Raw genomic sequence first — 21,815 nt, 5'->3', positions numbered from 1 at the left:
TCCTTTCATTGTCCTTTCCTACCATCCCCGAAAGAATACCACTATCTCATTCAAATCACTAACGCAATTTATATGCAATTTACAGTCAGTTTCAGGGAAGTGGACTTTGGTACACACTCCAGCATAAACTGAACTTTGTGTTTACAAATGTTTCATAATCCGGAAACTTGTGTAAGAACAAACTTAAGAGTATATTAGTAGGGTTCATTCGGGAGAATTCCAAAAAACTGTGTTTAGTCTGTATAAGAACATGTCATTCTCCAACTTGATGTACCACTTTTGTCAGGCTTTATCCTATTTGTGACAAGAAAATTATGCATGGTTTTTAGAACAGAGAATGAAAAAAACTAAGTTCACTATCTGACCACTACAGGAAACATAACAGCAAAGGTAAGTGAATGATTGGATCCAAAGAGAAAGTTCTCTGGATAGGCAATGTATGACTGAAACATGCCAATACACCAAGATTCACATTTAATGAGTAATACTGTATCGGATATTTAAGTGGCAAAGAGTAGTGTCTAATTTTTCACTTGAAATGAATAAATAGGGTACTTTGACTTCTCCCTGCTTACAACCTCCCCATCGTTTTTTTATCTAAGCACTTCACAAACATGAATTAATTTATCTTTGAATTAATTATCTTTTAAGCTTCTCTAATAAGCAAGGAAGTTTTACAGGCAATGTCCAGACTGCTCTGAAAAAAACAGTATGAAGAGTAGCTATCAGCTAGGTTAGTTCTACTTTCTACATATACCCTGTCTAGACAGCCGCCACGCAGGCAGTCCGCAGACCTGTCTGGACATACCTGGTGGTATATGAAGCCATCAGGTATGCTGAGAGACATGAGCAGCTACATGTTATCAAGCAGGCTTTCTGTCACCCATGCCATCTTGCTCACAGTACCATAATTATCTTGAAGAGTGAATCCAGTTTTGAAAGAACCTTGCAGTGGCTATTAAGGCAAAGGTTTTCTATTTTGCTCATGGTAACCTAAAAAGTCTATCAAAGACTCACAAATCTGTATCCCGGATACTCTAGTTCAGAGTCTTTTTTCCAAGACCAAGCACAAATGCCTGTTGGCAGGTGCACATGAAATATCTGTTGAAGATTTCAGCCCTTAATAGCCACTCTATTTTATTCATAATATCATTCCAAAGAGCAGCATGTTCGCATACACCAGGTGGGATACAAGTAGGTGCTGCTGGGAGAGAATGACTTGCATCACACAGAATTATCTGGTCCCTGGTTTTATTAAAAGTACAAGGTTTAATATAACAGGAGTGAGAAAAGTACAGTGTCTATCAGGCATCATAAATACGTCTTCTCTAACAATTAAGATACTTTTACAGAGTCATTTTGCAATAAAGTAGAAACAGGAAAATGTTATTAACTAAGCCTTCACTTCTCATGATACTTTTCAAATGCTATTACAAAATACAGACTTACCTTGATACCTGCTGGGGATAAATACAGATTTTTCATTAAAAAATTTGTGTAGTTTTGCTTATTTGCTGGTTTCCCATACTTGGCTTTGCAAAACTTACAATCTAAGAAAAGTCAAAGAGCTTACCAGCATAACAAACTGAAACTAAAATCATATGCTAACCACATGACACAGTTAATAATTTGCTGCTTGTCAAGAACTGTCATTCTTTTGAATATGCTATTAAAAAAATCTATTCTAAAGATTCTGTTTAGAAGTCTCTGTCTATAGTTATTACATATAAAGTAAAAAAAAAATTACCACTTTGCCTCTGTAGGAGTGTGTATCTGTGTATGTGTATTTGAACCTACAATTTAGTTTCTTAGACCTGTTGAGCAAAAGCCAATAAATATTTATGGAAACATATATGTGTGTGTGTTTATATATATGTGTGTGTGTGTGTGTGTGTGTATTGTGTGTGTGTATGTATATGTATATTTATATCTGAAAGATTTATGAACAACAATTTTTATGGCTATAGTTGAAAACTGTAGTAAAAGGCACTTTAAAATATATATAAAAAGCTTTTTATACAATGATATGTGAAGAGACAACATGCGTCCAGGTACTTTAGATAGACAAGTGATTAAAATTGTTTTCCACTGGTAAAACTGTAGGTGTTTGCACAGTCTGTTCCAACTGTGCCATCAGCACTCAACACACAACTTTTATGCTATTGAGGAAACCCAGAGCATGTTTAAAAGAGCTGCAGGGTACAATGAAGAGGTGCCAGGATTGAGTCTCTATGACTGCGCTGCACAGGATGATGTATGACCTTCGCTAGAGTAGTTTAGCTTTTCTAGCTCTTATGACAGGAGATAGAGTCCATAGGATCATGATTGCCTTTTCTTGTGTTCCCTCCCCCTTAACAGGTTAGAAATATCTCAGTCCTAAGCAGGTCTCACAATGCCTGAAATATCAGTATTCTCATGTCACCACTTAAAGAATGGAATCAACTGATCAAGTCAATCTTCCAAGGCTAGAAGAAACAGTGGCTGAATCCAGAGCAGGACTCAGGAGTTCCTGGTTCAATAGCACACGATTATCCCTGGACCACAACACATTAGGACATCAGTGGGGCCAATGAAATATCTATAAAGATGAAAAGATGCAGCAGAGGCCTTGCTGCCTCTTTTAAGTGCCTGTGATGATTCAAAGGCCCAGTGCATGCATGGTCAACATGCACGCCAACAAGCTCTTTGTAATGGCTCTGGTGTAATGAATGTACTAATTTAAAATGTAGTTGTATTTTATTGCTCCACAATAAAATCCTGATGACTTCAGAAAAGTAGCAGCTCAATAATTACAGTGATACCTGTAAAAACAACCACATTAATACAAGCACTCTGTTGGTGTATAGATTTTGTGGACAATATTTCCTTCAACATTGGACTAAGCTACTGTGCACTTTTGAATCAAATTAAAAGTCTGGTATCATCACAAACCTATGTAAACTTTACCAAGAAAGACAAAAATGAATGCATCATGCTTGTCCTCTTTTGTGTTCCCTTGACTCAATGTTCTACTCGCATAAATTCACTGGAGTGCACTGGTCCACTGATTCTTCATAACCTCCACTTCACTGGGAACTCGATGGATGAGATTTTAAAAGTGGCCAAGTTCAGCTGTGGACAAGACAAGACTGCGCCAAACTGACTGTGGACTAGACTATCTACATTTAGCAGCTTTTACCAAGACTATTCCTCTCTCCATGGATCTTGGACAGATCTGAAAAGCAGCTGCCTCCCCATACAGCTTAGACTTTTTTTAATCCTGAAAAATCTCCAGTGGTCTTAGTCAATTATTAATATCATTCCTTTATCTACTAAAGGATTTTGGTATTTTGGATGTGCATTCTCCCTGAATAATAAAAATATACATAATTTAGCAGCATAGCAATAAATATATGATGAGTTTGGTATACAGTTTTAAATTCTTATAGCTCCACCTCAGCTTTTTAAAATTTCTAAATGAGGCTTTGCAAGCTATTTGCCCAAATGGTAACTAAACTCCTCTGGCTTTAAGTGAAGGCATCTTAAATCAGCCGAGTCACGAACTCACTGCTGTAACTTTTGTTATTATTACTCAAACAACACAAACTCTACAGTACAGAGAGAGAAGGTTTGCGTATCTGATTGTTGGACCGTAAACCAAGGAACTCATGAACTAAATTACTGGCTGGGTGATTTATTTGTTTTCTAGCTAGACTTGGCACTGAAGAAAACACATCCTTATATTGTGACAAAAGTCCTGTGGTGTTCAGTACACTCTTGCTATTTGCTTCCAAATGGAGTAGGAAGGACCCTTTTTCTCTGCTTGATTAGTGCTAACAGGACACTGGATCTATCTTTGGAGTAGTTGACTTATTCCAGGCATTGGGAATTAAGGTCCTCACTAGGACTAGCATAGAAATAAATAGAATGAAAACACTGATCTGAACAATCCCAAGATTTCTGAAGGTATATTGTATAATTCTCTCTTTATGTTTGATACCCAAGCTTTGCAGTCAACGAATGGGGGTTTTTTTGCCATTGATATTAATGGAAGTTACAGAAGAAAATGTATGGCTTGAATGACTTTACCTCAGTGTAATAGCTTCCGCTCCTTCTTCATGAACTACTCCAATATACTTGCACAAGCTGTCAGCAGTATGCTACCACTGCTGCTACGTGATACCCAGAACCCCAGAACCCCCAGTCATGTCGAATGAGCCCAGAAGTGAAACTCACATGGAATATTTACACTCTGAACAGCATTAATATAGAGAGACTTTTAGGAAAATCTCCTACAAGCCAGCCACCTGTGACACCCTTTTACATCCTCTACTCAAGCTGATGTAAAGATGTGTTGCTTACTGAGGTAGGATTCTACCATGCAGCCTAAGTTCCCTCTGTGAAATCTGCTTTCATTCATTTTGGTTTAAGGTCTTTTTACTTATCTCTGTAGCAGGTAACAAGGGTAAAAAAAATAAAAGGACTGAAAGAAAACTTCTGCAAGTCGCAAGAAATATATGCATATCTTTTAAAAAATGTTTTATAGATAGCAGCAAGAATGCGTATTAAAGTAACAACAGGAAAACCTACCAAACAAAAACGTCTCAATGATACTTTCACAGAGCAGTGTCTATGAAAATGATACAAGTATCTGAAGAAACTTTCTATGTAAAATTCAACGGAGGCTATCTAATTATCACAGAATTACATTTTTGCACTTAGATAATAATAGGCTATTATTAAGCCACAGTGGAAAGGCATTTACCCTCAACAATTTATGCCTATTAACTCCTGTCTTATAAGAGAAAGAACAAACTTTTTAAACTGATGGGCTTATGCAGGAAATGAAGATGAGTATCTTAATGAAAGAAAGAACCTGTAATTAGTTCTCCAAAGGCACCCACTGCTACCATCTACAGACGAAAAGGATTCACAGCTCCTACCTAATATTAGAAAATGCATTATTTTTACTACAACACAGCAATAATAGTAGTAATTATTCTCTGAGGAACAAGACTACAGTTCCCCAAACAATTCTTAATTTAGACAAGCACAAACTGGTGATGTTAAATACAACTGGCACTTTATGTCATAAGCTTCTAAAATTAGAGTTATTAACAGCATTTAAATCTTCAGGCAAATCATGAGAGTTTTTAGAAATCTTGTCTAAAATTACAGAATAATCATAGAAACAGTAAACCTCTGAAATACACAACTTGCCTTTGTATAGGTAGGTACTTTTTTTTTAACCGCACAGCAGCTAAACTTTGCCTAGGGACTGAAGGTGGGTTGAACGTACCACATATGCACTACAAAAATCAGCATAATAGGGTACTTCCTTACTGAGTAATTCCAAGTCTATTCACAGTTTCTTATAAAACAGTAGACAGGAGAATGATATGGAAAGAGACTGCTTACTGCTTACTCTAGCAGCATACATGTGCACAAAAAAGCTTCTTTCCTTTGACCTGAAACATCCTTTTCCTGTTTATCTGTAGTTCCTGCTTTGATAAGCTTGGAAATAAAAAATAAATGTAATGTTTTGGCAGAAATAACAATTCGGATAAATCAAAGAAATTGGCTTGAAGGCCTAAGCGTAGGGATGGACCACATCTGTACGATCGTCCAATTTTTGTCTGTGGCTTTTCTGATGCTTGACAATTAATGTCTGCAGTCAAAGTCTATGCCCAGGAACAGATTTTTTGATTGCTGTCATGTAGGCCTGTCTCTTGTGCACCACAGAGGAAACTGTTTGGCTGAATGGGTGACTGCAAGGCAGTGCATACTGTTTGTGAAGCTGAAGGGTTCGCACTTTCTGTGTGCTAACACATAGGTAAATTAGCATGGATTAAGCAGCCCAGAGGCAAAGCGTGCTGTTGGTCCCTGGATAGCTGAGATGCAGTGCCTGCTCTCTGACCAACCAGGCAGCTGAAAGGCGCCAGCTGTTCTCTGACCTTGGAGGACAGTTGCAGACCTTGAGCTGTGCGTTGACACTTGCAACATGTGTGGCATGGCCAGGCAGGTGGCAGGGCCATCTTCTGAGCCGCCTCCCTGCCTAGTGCCATCCTCTGCTTTACCACAGACCCGCAAGCCAAACAATGCAGGGAGATTTGTGGGAGGGCCAGAGTCGGCAACGGCGGAAGAAGCCAAGGGGCAGTACCCTTCCAGCTGGTTTGTCCTAGGTGGAAAGATGAAAACCTTTGTCAGTATGTTAAAGTCTTTAATAGCTCATCCCCTGGCACATATCACGGCATTATTTGCCTGCATCAGAGTTTAATCAGATCAAAGCTTTTAAATTTTGAAGTTTTATGCAGTTCTGTTGAAGCCATGTAGCTTTGTTTTTCGGTTCCACGCCTTACTGAGCCGTTTGTATCTAACAAGCTTTTTGGAAGTTTGCCTCTCAAGTGTGTTTGGGGATTTATGCCCCTGCAGAAGACAGCAGGAATCTGTCCTGTTTACCCATGTAAATCCTAGAAATGGCTCATGATCACACACAAGGATTGCAACTCTATTTTCATATAATGAGCACTTAGAAAACCATTTAAATGGTTATAAAACCAAAAAAATGTGCTACCACAGAACCCTTTTTGTGCTGGATGTTTCTATTACTACTTTATGAATTCACTGATGCTGTCAGGATTTTTGTAGGTAAAAAGCAATCAAGTAAACAATATTTGAAAGCAAAACTTTAAATTCCAATACTGCAGAAGGTTGTCTGACCACAGGAATATTAGCTACTTCAAAGGTAGTTTAAATTGCCCTTATTCTGCATTTACAGATACTTTAAAGGGGGAACTCTTCTGTTGTGGCATCTCTAGGAATGAGAGTTGAAAGATGATTAACAGGACTTTCAGGGAGGACACTGCGGAGCCAAACAGGCGAATTACAGCGCTTTGCGGGCTCCAGAGGGCCCGGCAACCACGCCAGCGCGAACGCAGCAGCGCCTGGCGGGCCGCGACGGCATCCGCTGGGAATTTACTCCTTCGTCACCACGCACAGGAGGCGCGACCGTAGCTCCCGTGAACCCCTTCCTGCCTCATCGAGGGGAACAGGCGACTCTCTTCTGCTTAACTACCACGCACGCTGTTCCTGGAGGCAATTTTCCGCTAAAACGTAGCTGTGATCCCCACACACGCCCCCCGAGAGGCCGCCAGGCCCCCCCCCGCGGCGGGCGCCCGCCCTAGTCGGCAGCCGCGCGGGGCGGAGCCGTTGGTCCCGCGGGGGGCGGGGCGAAGGGCGGCCGTTGTTTCCGCCTCGCCTCGCCGCCGGGGCCGGGCGGGGGGTCGCCAGCGGAGATGGCGTCGCTGCTGCCCCGCATGGAGCGGCTCTCGTCGCGCGTGGTGCGCGTGCTGGGCTGCAACCCGGGCCCCATGACGCTGCAGGGCACCAACACCTACCTGGTGGGCACCGGGCCGAGGTAACGGCCCGGCTCGCGCGGGCCCCGCCGCCGCCTCCCCGGGGGTTGCCGGGCGGCTCCGCAGTTGCGCTCGTTCCCCGCCGTCTTAAGCAGAAACGAGGAGGAAAGAAATCCCTCTTTTTTTTCCTGATCCGGTCACCGGAGGCGACGTGGGAAAGCGTTGCCCGCTGCGGCTCCCAGCCGGCCCGCGCGGAGCCGCCGGCGGGCGGCGCGTGCCGCTCCTGGCGCTGAGGGCCGTGAGGGAGGGCAGGCGGCGCCGCGCCGCAGCGCTCTGCCCTGCGCGGCGGCACGAGGCCTTCCGCGCTTCTTAGCGAAGCCCGCTGCGTTCCGCGGTTTTTCTCAGCGGTGGCCTGCGTTTGTCCCTGCTTGCAGTGTCGAGTGCGCAGGGTTCAAAGAAAAATAATGATTCTAACTACTGAAAACAAAACAAGCCTTAAACGGGGGAAGGGAAGAGATGGGTGTACTATGAATCTAGTTGCCCTGTCAAAGCTACAAGGAAGTTTGCTATTATCAAAGGAAAAAAACTTAAAATAAATAATTTATAAGACTTGGTTTGTTTACATGTTTTTGGAAGTCTACCCATAGTCAATTACAGAAGGACTTTAAATGATAGTTCCTGCAGCTTGTCCAAAATTGCAAATTTGTGGATTTGTGTATTAGCTGCTTTGTTAACTCTTCTGTCATTGGAGAGAATGTCATAGAAGAAAGAGATATAAGATATATATCTTATATCTCAAGTGTAGCAAGTTTCCCATTAAGGAATATTAACTTTGTAAGTCTGTTAGTAGATTTGGGGGAAAAAAATATAGCCCAGGATAGTGTGCCTACTTGGACCCCATGTGATTCTTTGTGGAGTAACCCAAGGATCTGTAATATCCTGCTCATTCCAGGAAATTAATTCAAAGTCCCTGGATTTGTTTTGCATTAAACTAGTTGAAAATAGCAAAACATTGATTTGCGTTCTGTGATGTGTGAAAGCAGGGTTGTTTCTGTCCACAGCTGAGCTGTGCCTAAAAGCAATATTTGAATGGTATTGCACCTAATTTAGAAAGATACTGGAGCCAAGATAGTTCTATATATGTTATGGAAATAATCTATAATCAGAATAATTCATACAGACAGTACTGAGTATGTGCGAAAATTATTGTTTATATGGCATTTGGTTGGTTTAATGATTAAAACCTGACATAGAAAGTAAAACTTAGCAGCAAACACCCATTATTACTACATTTATATGTTTGAATGCAATGTTGGGGGGGAGTTAAACGTACTTTAACTGTCACATGAGTGCTTTTAAATTCTGTTTTTTCTCCCTTTTTTGGTCTATATGTAGAAGGATCCTTATTGACACTGGGGAGCCAGCTATTCCTGAATATATTGGCTGCTTAAAACAGGCACTGTCGGAGTTCAACATCTCAATTCAAGAAATCTTAGTGACTCACTGGCATCGTGATCATACTGGTGGAATACCCGATATCTGTAAAAACATCCCAAATGGTAGGCCAGAGATTTCAGATATTGCTGAAAATGTATTAGATATGTGGCAAGAAACAACTCTTACTGGGTGCTCATATGTAACAGTCAGCTGGATTATTTTTTTGGAATCTCCATATAAACTGCATGTAATTTCATGATACCATTGCAATGTATAGAATGAGATCAGTGAATAATCTGAGTATTATAGCTGTAGTACTACAGTTTAATACCTGTGTATAATTTCATACTGAATTTTTCTTGTTTGAATGATGAGAGAGAACCTAGTTTACCATCAGCAGTTTACACAACATGAAGAAAGAGATACGAGAAAAGCTTGATACTTGTTCCTCTCTACAATGACAGTAGTAACAAATTTACTTTTATTTTCACTTCAGTAAAAGCAGTAAAGAACTTAATAACTTCCTTTTGGAAAAGGAAAAACAACTTTAAGATTCCTTACAGTAGACCATTGGTAATTGTTGATTAAATTCTAGGCCTCAAGTCATGAGGGGAAGGGGGTGAGGGAGCTTTCAAGTAAATTCTAATCTAAGATATGTATTTCATGTTGGTACACAGTAAGTGACATTTCTTCTTAAATATCTGAGAAGAGAATAAGCATCATGGATAATGCTGTTCCTTCCTTGTTTTGTCAGACTTTGTCACAGGCTGCAGCTTTATCAGATTTTGTAACGTTGGCAGGTGCTTATCTCCAAAGAAGCCTGGATGCTACTGAAAACAGTATTGGTTTCAGTGAGGATTTTGATCTTGTCAGTCCTTAAGGATGGCTATCAAGCCCTGCAAGGGTTATACAGTTACCTGATATCTAGGTTGCTATCCATAGCATCCTTGGCTATTCCAGTGAAGATATTCAAAGAATGTGCACAGTTTAGACCTGTAGATACTGAGGGAAGTTCAGGTCAAAAAGGGAGTCATCCAGCTTTAGGCAGATGCTGAATGGTGCTTTTATGAATCATAAGTCAGACTTGAGTGCAGAAATCTCTGTGCTGCTTTAGAAACTTGGTTTGGGGGTTTTGTCAAGAGTCAAGAAGAAACATTATCTGTAAAATGTAATAAATCAATAGTTGAAGTTTCTTTACTAATTTGGCTTTTGCTTTTCCATCTTCAAAATTGCTGCTGGTACACTATACAGTTGTATTCAGATTCAGAGGTTTTTCTCTATTTGGTGTTTGTGGCTCTGGAATAAAGTTGCTTTATAAACATAATATTACTGTGCAGAATTCCTTATTTTTAATTTTGCATTCATATAATGTAATGATTAATTGTGCTTCTACAAAAAGTACTCTTGCTGTGGAAACAGCTTTGATAGTGACATTTAAAATGTGAACCTCTTTTTTTTTTTTTTTTTGCTTTCTTTAAATAGACTCTGAATATCGCATTAGTAAGCTTCCACGTGTCCCTCATTGCGAAGAAATAATAGGAGAAGGGGAACATAAGTATTCATATCTTAAAGACGGAGATGTGTTACAGACAGAGGGAGCCACACTCAGGTAAATGTCAATCTCTGCAGGTTTGCTAGATCACTTTTTCCCCTCAGAATTCTGACTTTTCTATGTACCTTAATTTTTAATGATTGACAATCCATACATCTGATGCTGCCAATACTTACTCTCACAGGTAAACTTCCTATCATGATCCAGGAGGGATTTATTTACTGTTTTTTTGAATGCATTCAGGAATTAGCCTGTAGTCTTTGGCCTCTCCAAAGAAGTTAAGAACATTTACCTTGAAAAATATTATTCCTTTAAGGAAAATCAAACAGGATTTTACACGCGTCATCATTGCTGTTAGATGAGTAATTATTTTTTATGGGGAAATTTACAATACTCTATATGGACGATTTAGCATGCCTCTCTTTTTACTATAAAAATACATCCCAAGGAGTCAATTTTGTTTAATTTTAATCCTTTTAGCTGTCAGGTTCTTGCAGAGTGTTAGTTTAGGAGGACTTCTTCCCAAGAGCACATTGCCTGTCTTGTTAGCATGAATGAATCTGAAACAAAAAGCAACTCCCTGTCACCCCAAAAAAGAAAAAGGCCGACCATTCTCTCTCTAGAATTCTTTCATCAACAAGGCAGGATCTGTCTGTTTGCCTCATTGCTTAGGACTAATCTTGCTGTTTTCCTCTGTTAGATGTGAAGTATATCCCACTTCTAGAATATGTCAGCTGGCTGACTGGAAGAAAACCTATGAACAATAAAGGCTATCACTGATAAAAAGCATTTTATTTTATGAGTTTAAAAAAATACATGAAGAGATCCAGGGAAGATTGAACACTTATCACTACCATGAGTGGCCCATGTTTGGACAAAATAAGAGATGAAATACAGCTTGTTAAAATCGAGTCCAAGCAAGACAGGGGTGGCACATTTTGAAGTTTGCAGTTATGCAACCAAACTTTTAATGTTTCATTAAAAGCATGAATAGCTTGATTTGGTCGGTATTTTAAAGGTACTCTTAGATTCCCCACTGGTTCTAAAACAATAGTATCCACATATTACATTTTTAGTTAGCAACCTTCAAGTTTTCAAGGAGGTGTGCCAGGCTGTATTTTTGTCCATGTTGGTGGTTAAGCTTCCTGGTCAATTTTCATCTGGAGCTAGAATGTAACACTTCCTACAAAACCAAGATACAATCCAACAACTTGATTTTATGTTGCCTCTGCAGGGTGATGGCTCACCTACTTTCTGCTGAACTCAGTATTCAGTAAGAGCTAGGAGCCATTGCATCAGACACCTCTGTGTTTCTGGCCTCCCAGCCCTGCCCTGACTTGTCTGGGTGCTGTTTCGAATTGGCCTGTACACCATGTTTGGCACCAGCTCTGTAAGCTCCTGATCACTGCTTTGATGCATCTGCAGTGGACAAGAAGATTCTAATGAATTGCAGCAGTGATGCTGCTCTGCGTTGCATAATTTCAATTCAAATCAGTCTCAGTGTGAAGCCTTCTGCCTTTCAAAAATCTTAGTGAAAGGACACTGCAGTGCAGCTTCTTAGGAGCTCAAGTTACTATATACATATCAACTGTCCTTTCACCCTTTGCTGCATTTTAATGCAGTATTCATTCAAGCTGTGGGGTCCTAAATTCTTACCTTTAAGATGTTTAATGACCTGCATATAGAACAGCTAAAAGATCATCATTCCATGTTGTATTTGGCAGCTCCACTCCACTGTGCCATGGGGCTTTGGGGCAAAAATAAAATTCAAAAGATAGAATTTTCTCTGGGTTGGGGCCAGAAGTATATAATGAATTTCTAAAAGGATCAGCAACATCATCCTTACCTTCTTCTGCTAAGTGCAAGTGTATGTCGTTAACTTTACTTTTTTCAATCTGCAAATAATGTGTCAGTTTTCCTTTTCTAAAGCTTCAGAGTAAAGCCTTCTGTAACAGAAATTCTACATGGCTAGCCAGCTCCCTTGATAAACTATTAAAAAATGTACAGATGTTACTTATGATGTGCCATGTAAATAAAAGCATTTTGAGACAATGATCTGTGTGGTTCTCTACATGGTACAGGAAAATGGACTGGGGTTAGACAAAATGGTATCCTCTTGACATTTCAAGTTTTTTCAATACTATTCTTTGCTAATTTTTGTATACTCCTTTATAAATGTAAGGCTGTATTATTATTTGTTTCTAGCTTCTGAAAATGATGCATATATGACTCCTATATGAAAAATATATGCTTTCTTTTTTGGGGGTTCCTTAAACAGAGTTTTATATACGCCTGGGCACACTGATGATCATATGGCTTTACATCTAGAAGAAGAAAATGCTTTATTTTCCGGTGACTGTATTTTAGGAGAAGGAACAACAATAATTGAAGACCTGTATGAATACATGAAAACTTTGAAAAGATTATTACAAATGCAACCAGATTTAATATATCCAGGTTAGTAATTCTATTGTAATTGCATAATTAAATGCACTATATAATTTTTAAATATCTCCTCTAAGGATTTGAGAACTCTTATTACAATCAAACATTATTATTAATGTAACAATTCAAGTTCATTACTTAATATGTGTCCAGTGTAAAGCCATTAAGATAACTTTACGGCATGGAGGTTGCAGGACCATAAAATCTCTCATTGATAGATGACTTTCTCTCATGAGGTTTTTGGGGTTTTTTTTGTTTTGTTTTGTTTTGTTTTCATTTCAGGATGAGTCTTGCGCTTTTGAAGGGTTTTGTACCAAAAGCCTAGAGACTATTGTAGAAAGCATGAAGCACATTTGGTTTTCTTATATTACTCTATCCATGCATCTTAATACTATCCTGGAAGGAAACAACAGTCCTTTTGGTCCTTTGCATCTGCGTACCCTGCCAGTATGGGTAACATAGTAATGTTTTTTGAGAGCAGCTTCTGTCCTGTACATCACAGATAAACCACAAGCTCATCTTGGAAGGCTGCGGAACTGTAAGATGGTTATCTTAGTTAATGACTTAGCTTGAATTTGAACAAGAGCCAAGAGGTCAAACATGCTGTTTTAATAATAACTTGCTGATTCATTCAGTCAGTGAATTTGCTTTTCTTTTTTTTTTCCCTCTATCTCCACTAAATCTTGGGAATGCATTTAATTTTCATATAAGCCATGTGTCTGTTTGTCAAGATTGGATTTTAAGAATTCATTATGTAACTAATGTTTAAGCTCCTCGTTTTCTTTTTCAGAGCTATGTTTCAGGGCTTTTTGTCACTTTCTTGTTTCATCTTTTTCACACTAGTCATCTTGAGTGACTATATCTACATTCTTATTTCTGTCTTCTTCCATAACCTTCTATGTTTAGCCTGCATAACCAAATCCCTTTTGTCTTCATTCTTAAAATATGCTTCTTTTGAAGTAAATGCTCTTAAATAGCATTTTTATGCATAGATCTTAAAGGAAAATGTCATTATATATATTTCTGGATGAGGAAGCTGACACAGACAGAAATAGTGACTTACTCGTGATTATTTACTTCACTACTAGTAAAATTAAGAATATTTTAGGCTCTTGAATCTCAATCTACTGCTCAATCAAATGTTATTTTTTCTTTCTTAAATACCTACAAAACACAATCTTCTTCTTTAATTAAATTTCTGCCTTCCAAAAACATATATGCTAAATTCTGTTATGGTCATCAGTTTTATCTATTGTATTTAGGTCTCTTCTTAATTATTGTTTATCTAGATTACACATTCACTAAGGTTGAATGTTTGTCCCACTTATTTGTAACTGTTTTACTACACTGCTGTAAATATGTTTATGCTGTACTTGCATTTAGGAAGACAATAGAGTAGTCTGTTTTCAGTGATGAGTAGCTACATATTGAGCTGGTTTAGAACTAATTAATATAGTAAGATAACTACTGCCCAGTTAAAACAATTATTTATATTATTGGTAGCTATTATAGTAAAATGGTAACTATAACAGAAGGTACTTTGTTTTACCTGTACATCCTGTGTAACCTGGGTCCATTGACCTTAGTATAGTTTTAAGTTTTCATAATTCTTGTACTGTTTCTCTCTCCCCTGCCTGTGCTTTAGCACTTACATTAGGGGAGCATGATGAATTTTTGTAACAACTTGACTGCTTGCTGAGTAGCTGAATTTGGCCAATGCTTTTCTTTCCGTTTTTTTTTTTTAATTTTTTTTACTTTTTATTTAATGTGGAAGGGACTTTGGGCAGAATATGCATTACAGCCCATTTACAGCTAATACTTTATAAGAATCCTTGAGAACAGAAAAAGGGTGTTTTAGCCAGCAGAGGGCTCCCATTCCTATAATAATATACAGTGCTATTTGATAAGGTAGAAAAAATGATACTGTGTGCAAGATTTTATGAGCTAATAGTGCAAATCCACACTTAGATGTAGTTCCAAGCTTTCTGATATCATTTTAAAGTCTTTGTGTGCATATGCAATGGCTACAGATTATGTGGTATGGTGGATATGAAATTTCTTTAACCTTGCAAAAGAGGGGTTCCATTGCAGATACTGACATTGGTTTTACAGTCCACCTAAGTAAATTAAATAATCTGGAAGTGCAGGGACTGGTTTTAGGACTGTCTTGTGATTCCATGTACAGACCTTAATTTTGAATACTTTCATGTGACTTCTGTCATCAGAGAATGTAAAAGAATGGACAGTTACCATTATAGTTTCTGCTCTGCATATCTTAATGTTATTTTTATAAATGTAAAATTGCATTTTTACAAAGAGTAACGTATTTCCTGAGATACTGTTATATTCCTAACTTATTTTGCAAAGAAATAGAGCTTCAGATTAAATGTATTTGAAATTATTAAATATGTGCATATGGCAGCATAGTTTATACTGACATATTGCATATCATTTATTTATAACACTATCTTTACATAAGATAAGCTTCAATGTATATTTTAATTCCTAGCTCATCTGAAGTCAGTATTTAAGTTGAGATATTCATAAATGGTTTTGACTCTTGCTGAAGGATAGTTTCCTTTGACGCTACTTTTTATTTCACAAATATTCAAAACTTGAAGTAGTTGCTCTTCTTCTGTAAGCTGCTGTCCACAGGCAAAATAAACTTTAAATTAGAAAGTCTTAAAACTAAAACCCCATTTAGTCAGTTAACAACCCAAAAGTACAAGTAAAGAATATGATGTTGGCAGGGATGGGAGGGGGGGTGTTTGTTTCTAAAGTCAATCTCAAAAGAAACTTTGATTTGGACGATACCCAATAACTTAAAAAAAAAAAAAAAAAGAAAGAAAGAAAAAAAAGAAAAGTTACTTTTACAGTAGTCTCCTAGTCTCACTATTTTATAAATGACTTGGACTTTAACCTGACAGAGCTGGAATTTGCAGCTGCTTTTGCTTGTGAGGTATACAAGCACAGCTATTGGAAACCTCACTATAAAGAGCATATAAGAAATATTCATACAATACTGCAAGTAACATACAGTTTAATTTGTGCACACATAACTCCTGTGTGAAAAATATTTTGATTTCATCTATCATTTTAGTGTATCATGAGGCAGTATTTAACTTTCCACAAAGCTTAATGCTTTATCAATAGGAATAGCAACTGAGCCTTTTTCTAATTTGATTCAAAGACCTTTCAGTAAGTCTAGCATTACTGATCTGCCATGATAAATCCAGGGGGGAAAAAAAAGTATGTTACGTTTATTTACTTAAATTCAGCCAGACTTAAAATGACCCACATAAAACCTTTCTTGTGCATTGTTTATTCCTGCCTCCACGTATCAAGATTGGTTCATTGATTTTTCTTCTGTTTGTATTTTTAAGCATGCAGATGAAAATATGTACTTGGGGAGCAGTATGTGAATGAGTTCTGAAGATCAGTCCTGGAAGATTTAACTCCCACAGTTAAACATGTTACTTCTCTCTCCTCTCTCTTTGCTAGGGTTATTTACCCCCATAACAGGCACAGTAGACTAGAACACAAGTCTTTGCCTCAGCCATGACTGTACTCAGTCCAGTATCAGTTTAAATCATCAATATCAGTATCCCAGGGTGAGAAAGGCAGACAGAGGTAATAAAATAATCTGAAACTTATCTTTCAAACCCTTTTAAGTAGTGAACTCTTTTATCCTTTTTTTTAAAAAGCAGACTGAAGTAGTCTTTCCTTCCTTTCTTTACTCTATCAGAAGTATTACTTTTCCCTATTCAGACTTTAGATCTATTTCCTTTTCTCTCCCTTCCCGTCTTTATCCTTATTGATTGCACGCTATGATGCAGACATTGAAATTTAATTTTGGCCTATTTATATTTAAAAAAAAAAAACATGCAAAGAACCTGTTATAATGTAATATCAAGCATACTCTGTCAGGGTGTTACGTACACAGATACTGCTCCTTCCATAAGACTTCCAAGTCCACCAGAGCTTACATCAGAATGAGTCAGTTATCTGATAGCATACTTAATTCTACTTTGAAATAATAGAAGTCTGGTACATGGTACATGTGTTTCAATTTAGGTCATGGCCCAGTAGTGCATGATGCAAATGCTAGAATTCAAGGATACATTTCTCACCGAAATGCACGTGAACAGCAAATTCTGAGTGTTTTCCAGAAGAATGCCGGAAAATCATATACATCCTCGGAGCTTGTAAAGATAGTATACCAGGTAATAACTGATTAAAAAAAAAAAGTTTTTGGATCCAACTAAAAAAAATGGAGGTTATGTTCACAAACTTAAATGCTGACTATGATGGCTTTTTAAAAAAGATTTCTGCATGTTCAAAACACGTGTGACTGCATTTAAATAGTATTGTTTAAGCAGTTTATCGGATTGGAGCCCAGATGATTCTTACTGACTTCCTGCTTCACTAACTAAATGGTGCTAAGCTTGGTTTTATAGGATCAAACAAAAATAAAGTTGTAGTGTTTCGGTCAGAGTGGAAAATATGAGATGACTGTTTATTGCTGTTTTTCTTTCACTCTATATGTTAACAAGAAAGATAATATGTCAAAGTTTGTTTGGGGTCTCTTAAAAGATTGGCTAGAACATCTAGTTCCAGATTCATCAGCCTGCAGGAGGGTGCAGGTGCACTGCTATTTGACAGGAGCTGGATATTGCATTCAGAAGTTTGGTAGTTCATGTGTGTCATTACGCAGGTGTAAGAATACATTTTTGCTGCTCCATTGATCTTCACATAACCTCAGTAATTTGTACATGTGGTACAAATCAAATGTACATGTGTACTTTCGGTACAAAAGCACAAACAGCTTCTCCTGTCACTATTTGATAAGATTTTTCTCCATACTACTAAAGATTTGATATAAAAAAGTGCGATTGTAGTCTTTTTACAGATTTTTAGAAGCTTCACAATTCATCAAACCATTTTTTAGGGAATTTTTTTCTGCCAGACTCATGTACTCATGCATTATTTGGAAAAGAACCTTTTTAATTTTTTAGAAAAAGACATTACTTTTAGGAAGATAGTACTGAAGAAGGGAATTTTGAGAAATACTACTGATTTTTACCTAATCAGCACTGGAAAATTTTAAGATACACTTCACTCCCTTGAAGCTGTTGGGTTTTTTAGTTGTTTAATCATTTACAGATATTAATTGTTAAAACTATTTAAACCCATGCAAATATTATCATGGAATAGAAGTAATAGGTATCTATGGAGAAATGCATCTTTGAACTGGTCATTAAGATCTGTGGAAAAAATGCTTAGCTACATACAGACCAAGTTCAGAAGAGCAGTCTTAGTGTTAACCAAAGTCTGCATAACGCAAAAAATAAGCAAAGTAAGCAAAAATGTGTTATTAGGCTACTAGTTTAGCTGGTGTAAGCTTTGATTTACTTATTTAAAATTTTTCTTACTATGTAACTGTGTATTGAACACAGATTCTCTTCTTCTGAATTACCATGTTAATAAACTGTGGTTTCTGTATCAAAATAATTGGGAGACATTTAAACAAATATAAAACATATATTTGTGTTTCCATTAGGACATTCCCGAGAATTTACTTAAAGCAGCAGAAAATAATCTCATAGTCCACTTGAAGAAGTTGGAAAAAGAAGGAAAAGTGTGTAAGTTGTGGATGGAGGGGTGGAAGGAGAGTCATTCTGATTTTTCTGTGTATTGTTTCTCATAATATTTTAGTGCATTGATTCCTGGAAAAAAAAATGCAATTAATTTGTGACACAGTTCTTGTAGGTGTCATTCAGACAATTAAAAGTAGAATTTGGTGTAAAAAGCCTATGATTATGAAGTATATCTAAATTTTTAGAAAATATTTTATAAAGCATTTCTGATATTCTGGGAGCACAAATTACTGCAATGCATATACCTTTAAACTTTGATTTAAAGCATATCCTGGAATATATTCCTAATGCTAGCATTTATGCTTTTTTTAATATTTTCTGAAATGCATACCTAAGTATACACGTATATGGTATTTATGGAAATTCATTTTATGCTTCTGCCTTCTCTAAATACATATTGTCGTGTATTTGTGTCTAGAGATGGTTATATCATGCAGTGTTCCTTTTTATAAATTCAGTACAAGTTACAGTATTTAAGTAGTGCAGCTATATTTAGTTGACTGGTTTTATATTTAATTCTATTTCTGTAATAACATGAGCAATTGGAAACATTATTCAGCCAGAGGCTAAGGAATGTATTTCTTTCTGTAGATTAAATAAGTATACCCTGGCCCGTCTATTCACTAGTGAATAATCACGTGAATGTTTAAAAATGTTTATGTTTTCAGTATTTACCAATTTAATGACATCAAGTTACTGTATTTTTTCCAACTTGGATCCTCTGTTTGTTTTAATCATAAATCAGCTATTAAGTTCAGTATTATTTGAACATGCAAGACTTGATTTTTATTTTAAGAACATAGGCTAGAATCACTCAAATACAGTTGTTACTGAGGTTCAGAAAATGAGGTCTTCAAACATACTTTGTGCAGAATGCCATGGGAACTTATTTAAATGACCCATTCGCTTCCTGCACCAGCTTTTAAGTGTGATCTCAATTCTTCATTATTAACATACATGATTGAACTTAGTCCTACAAGTTTCTTCAATTTTGCTTTGCAAGATTTCTTTGGGCTATCAGATGCTGTTGACTAAACTTGCTCCTTCCCTTTCACAATAAGAATAATTCCTAAAGTAGCTGTAATAACAGCATTCTGTGTGTAGATAAAGTAGTGGATAAATTAACTTTCTCTTTTGAGGAAGACTTGCAACCTTCCCTACAAAAAACTCTGTGTATGCATCTTAAATATTGTGGAATTAATTTGTTGGATTGAGTAGGCTTGTAACTTTCAAACAATCATCTATTAAGCCAGTTCTTTTCAAAACATTTTTCATGCTTGCTGGACATAAATATCTCCATTTTCCTCAGAAATCACCTTTGATTTTTAAAGAGACAGCAGATACGGAACTTCAGTCAGATATCTGTGTGCTTCACAAAGTAGCAACTGCTTGAAATTATTGGAAAGTTTTAATAACTAGAGGGGTAATAATCGGAGTAATTCTTGCAACTCTTTTGCTCCAGTTGAAGATCCTTGATCCAACTGTCTATTCCTGCTTTCCAAGAACCACAAGAAGTGCCTTTAAAAATTTTTTTTTGCTTCATATTTGATTTGTGCTCGCATAGAAAGAGGAAGGCAGTCTGATGAGAACACTTATTTTTTATGTGCTGATCTGTACAGTGTTGAAACATTTGCTAAATTTTTAAATGCAAACTAGAACCTGGATCTGTGATGCACAAGGAACATCACATGACCTTTGTCAGTTTTTCAGTTCAAATTAAGGACATCTGTTAAGGTAAATTGATTACATTGGTCCTAGGCATTTAGCACACAAGTACTTGCATACTTGCATTATTTGTTCGTTTGGCTTTGATATGATGTCCTTTCTGCATAGCTTGAGTTGCAGTTTTTCAGGTTTTGTTTTCATTATGGAAGACGAGTTGCAGTCATAACACTGTTCACTTAATTTTCACAAAATATTTTTCCAAAGAAACATTTTGTCAGTATCAGTAATGAATACAATGGGCACATTCTGCTCTTACCGGAGAGCTAGTCCATGCAGGATATGGCCATAAGCTGTCTGCTGGATTCACTAATTCACCACTTCATTCTAGGGGCTGCAGTTTATTTGTTACATAACTTTTATAACTTCAGTCAGGAGTGATACTACCTTTATTGATGCATATATCCTAGTTGTTTTTCACATTTTTTTTAGACACAGCTGCTGTGAAGAGATCAAAATAATTTGGGTTTTTTTTCTGCTTTATACCAATGATTATGTTCTTAATCTAGCAGAACAGATTTTTTCCTCTAAAGTTCATAAATTTCAAAAATACAGCAAATGCTCTGCCACAAATTTCTTAATATCTAGAAAGGTTAATGTTCTGACCTTTAAATAACTGTAGGATAATTCAACCCTTTTTTTATTAATCATGCTTTATATCTCTAGAAGTTAAATTGTGAGACAGTTTTTGAAAATCAGTTTCCATTAAAACAGAACACTGTCCTGAAGGAAAATATTCCAAAAGGCAGCCTAGTGATCTTTAACAAAAAATGTTATGTATGTACTTATGTACACATGTACACGTTTGAGGTTGAGATATAGTCTGATGTTTATATATAGCATCTAAGTATTAGTTTGTGACTATTTTTTTTTCTTAGCAGTACACGAGGCCAACTTCAGATGGAGAAGCAATTTGTAAATTACCCAAGATTGCTCAAGGATTTTCTCAATCTGCACAGTAGCTACATGAAGAATTAGAGTAATCCAGATAATATGTAAAATTAAAACTAATTATTCTTTCATCAAAAATAAAGCACACAATTTTAAGGCAGTGTTACTGTCAGTTAACTAATATTTTTCATGTTGTACTTCATGGGAATTTTAAAAATAACTTGACAGGTACTGAGTTAATAAAATGAAATTAGTGTGAAAAACTGCATGTTACCTCTGTTACAAAATACTCAGCTTTATCATCAGAGGCAGAAGACAAATAGCAAGGCCTGTAATATTATAAAGTTAGTAAATCAGTGATGTAAAAAATCTGTAGTAAAAAATATTTGATTTTAAACCTATTTTCATTTGCTTGTGCTTTTCAAAAAGTGGTTTTCTAACAAGTTATCTGTAAATTCTAAAAAACAAGTAATTTTTTGTTAACAGGGGTAAATACTATTTTATATTCCTTTTTTAATCTAGCTGCCTGTGTACAGCTTTGCTGTTTAATCAGTGCAAGAACTAAGATATGTTTGTACAAATGCTGAAAGTAATTCCAGATTTTTGTATTTTCTCATGGAAACACCATTTCTATGGAATTCATTCTAAGGATTTGTCAGTTTAACTAACCAATGTCAAAAATGCAGAAAGGTAAGGCACAATCTTAAATTCTTATTTTCTAAGATTCTACAAGAATGTGATAAAAGCAGTATATAAATTGATATGTATTGTACATGA

The 21,815-nt window shown here is 36.8% G+C and overlaps 1 protein-coding gene across 2 annotated transcripts; it reads left to right on the top strand.

Annotated features, from left to right (window-relative positions):
- Positions 1-7,219: 7,219 nt before the first annotated feature.
- Positions 7,220-21,815, top strand: LACTB2 (lactamase beta 2). Of its 2 annotated transcripts, none has more exons than XM_067290546.1 (7): positions 7,220-7,396; positions 8,730-8,893; positions 10,254-10,380; positions 12,602-12,780; positions 16,843-16,991; positions 18,329-18,410; positions 21,026-21,815. In XM_067290546.1, exons 1-7 carry the CDS (start codon positions 7,275-7,277, stop codon positions 21,064-21,066), a joined length of 864 nt encoding a protein of 287 aa, XP_067146647.1. In that variant the 5' UTR covers positions 7,220-7,274; the 3' UTR covers positions 21,067-21,815. The 2 variants fall into 2 exon arrangements, with proteins under 2 accessions (XP_067146647.1, XP_067146648.1); XM_067290547.1 differs by having other exon boundaries at positions 7,221-7,396; positions 21,029-21,815.

The sequence above is a fragment of the Apteryx mantelli genome, chromosome 2 (assembly GCF_036417845.1).
Source record: "Apteryx mantelli isolate bAptMan1 chromosome 2, bAptMan1.hap1, whole genome shotgun sequence".
NCBI lineage: Eukaryota > Metazoa > Chordata > Aves > Apterygiformes > Apterygidae > Apteryx > Apteryx mantelli.
Note: the sequence above shows the minus strand (reverse complement) of the source record. Positions and strands in the feature narration are given on the sequence as shown.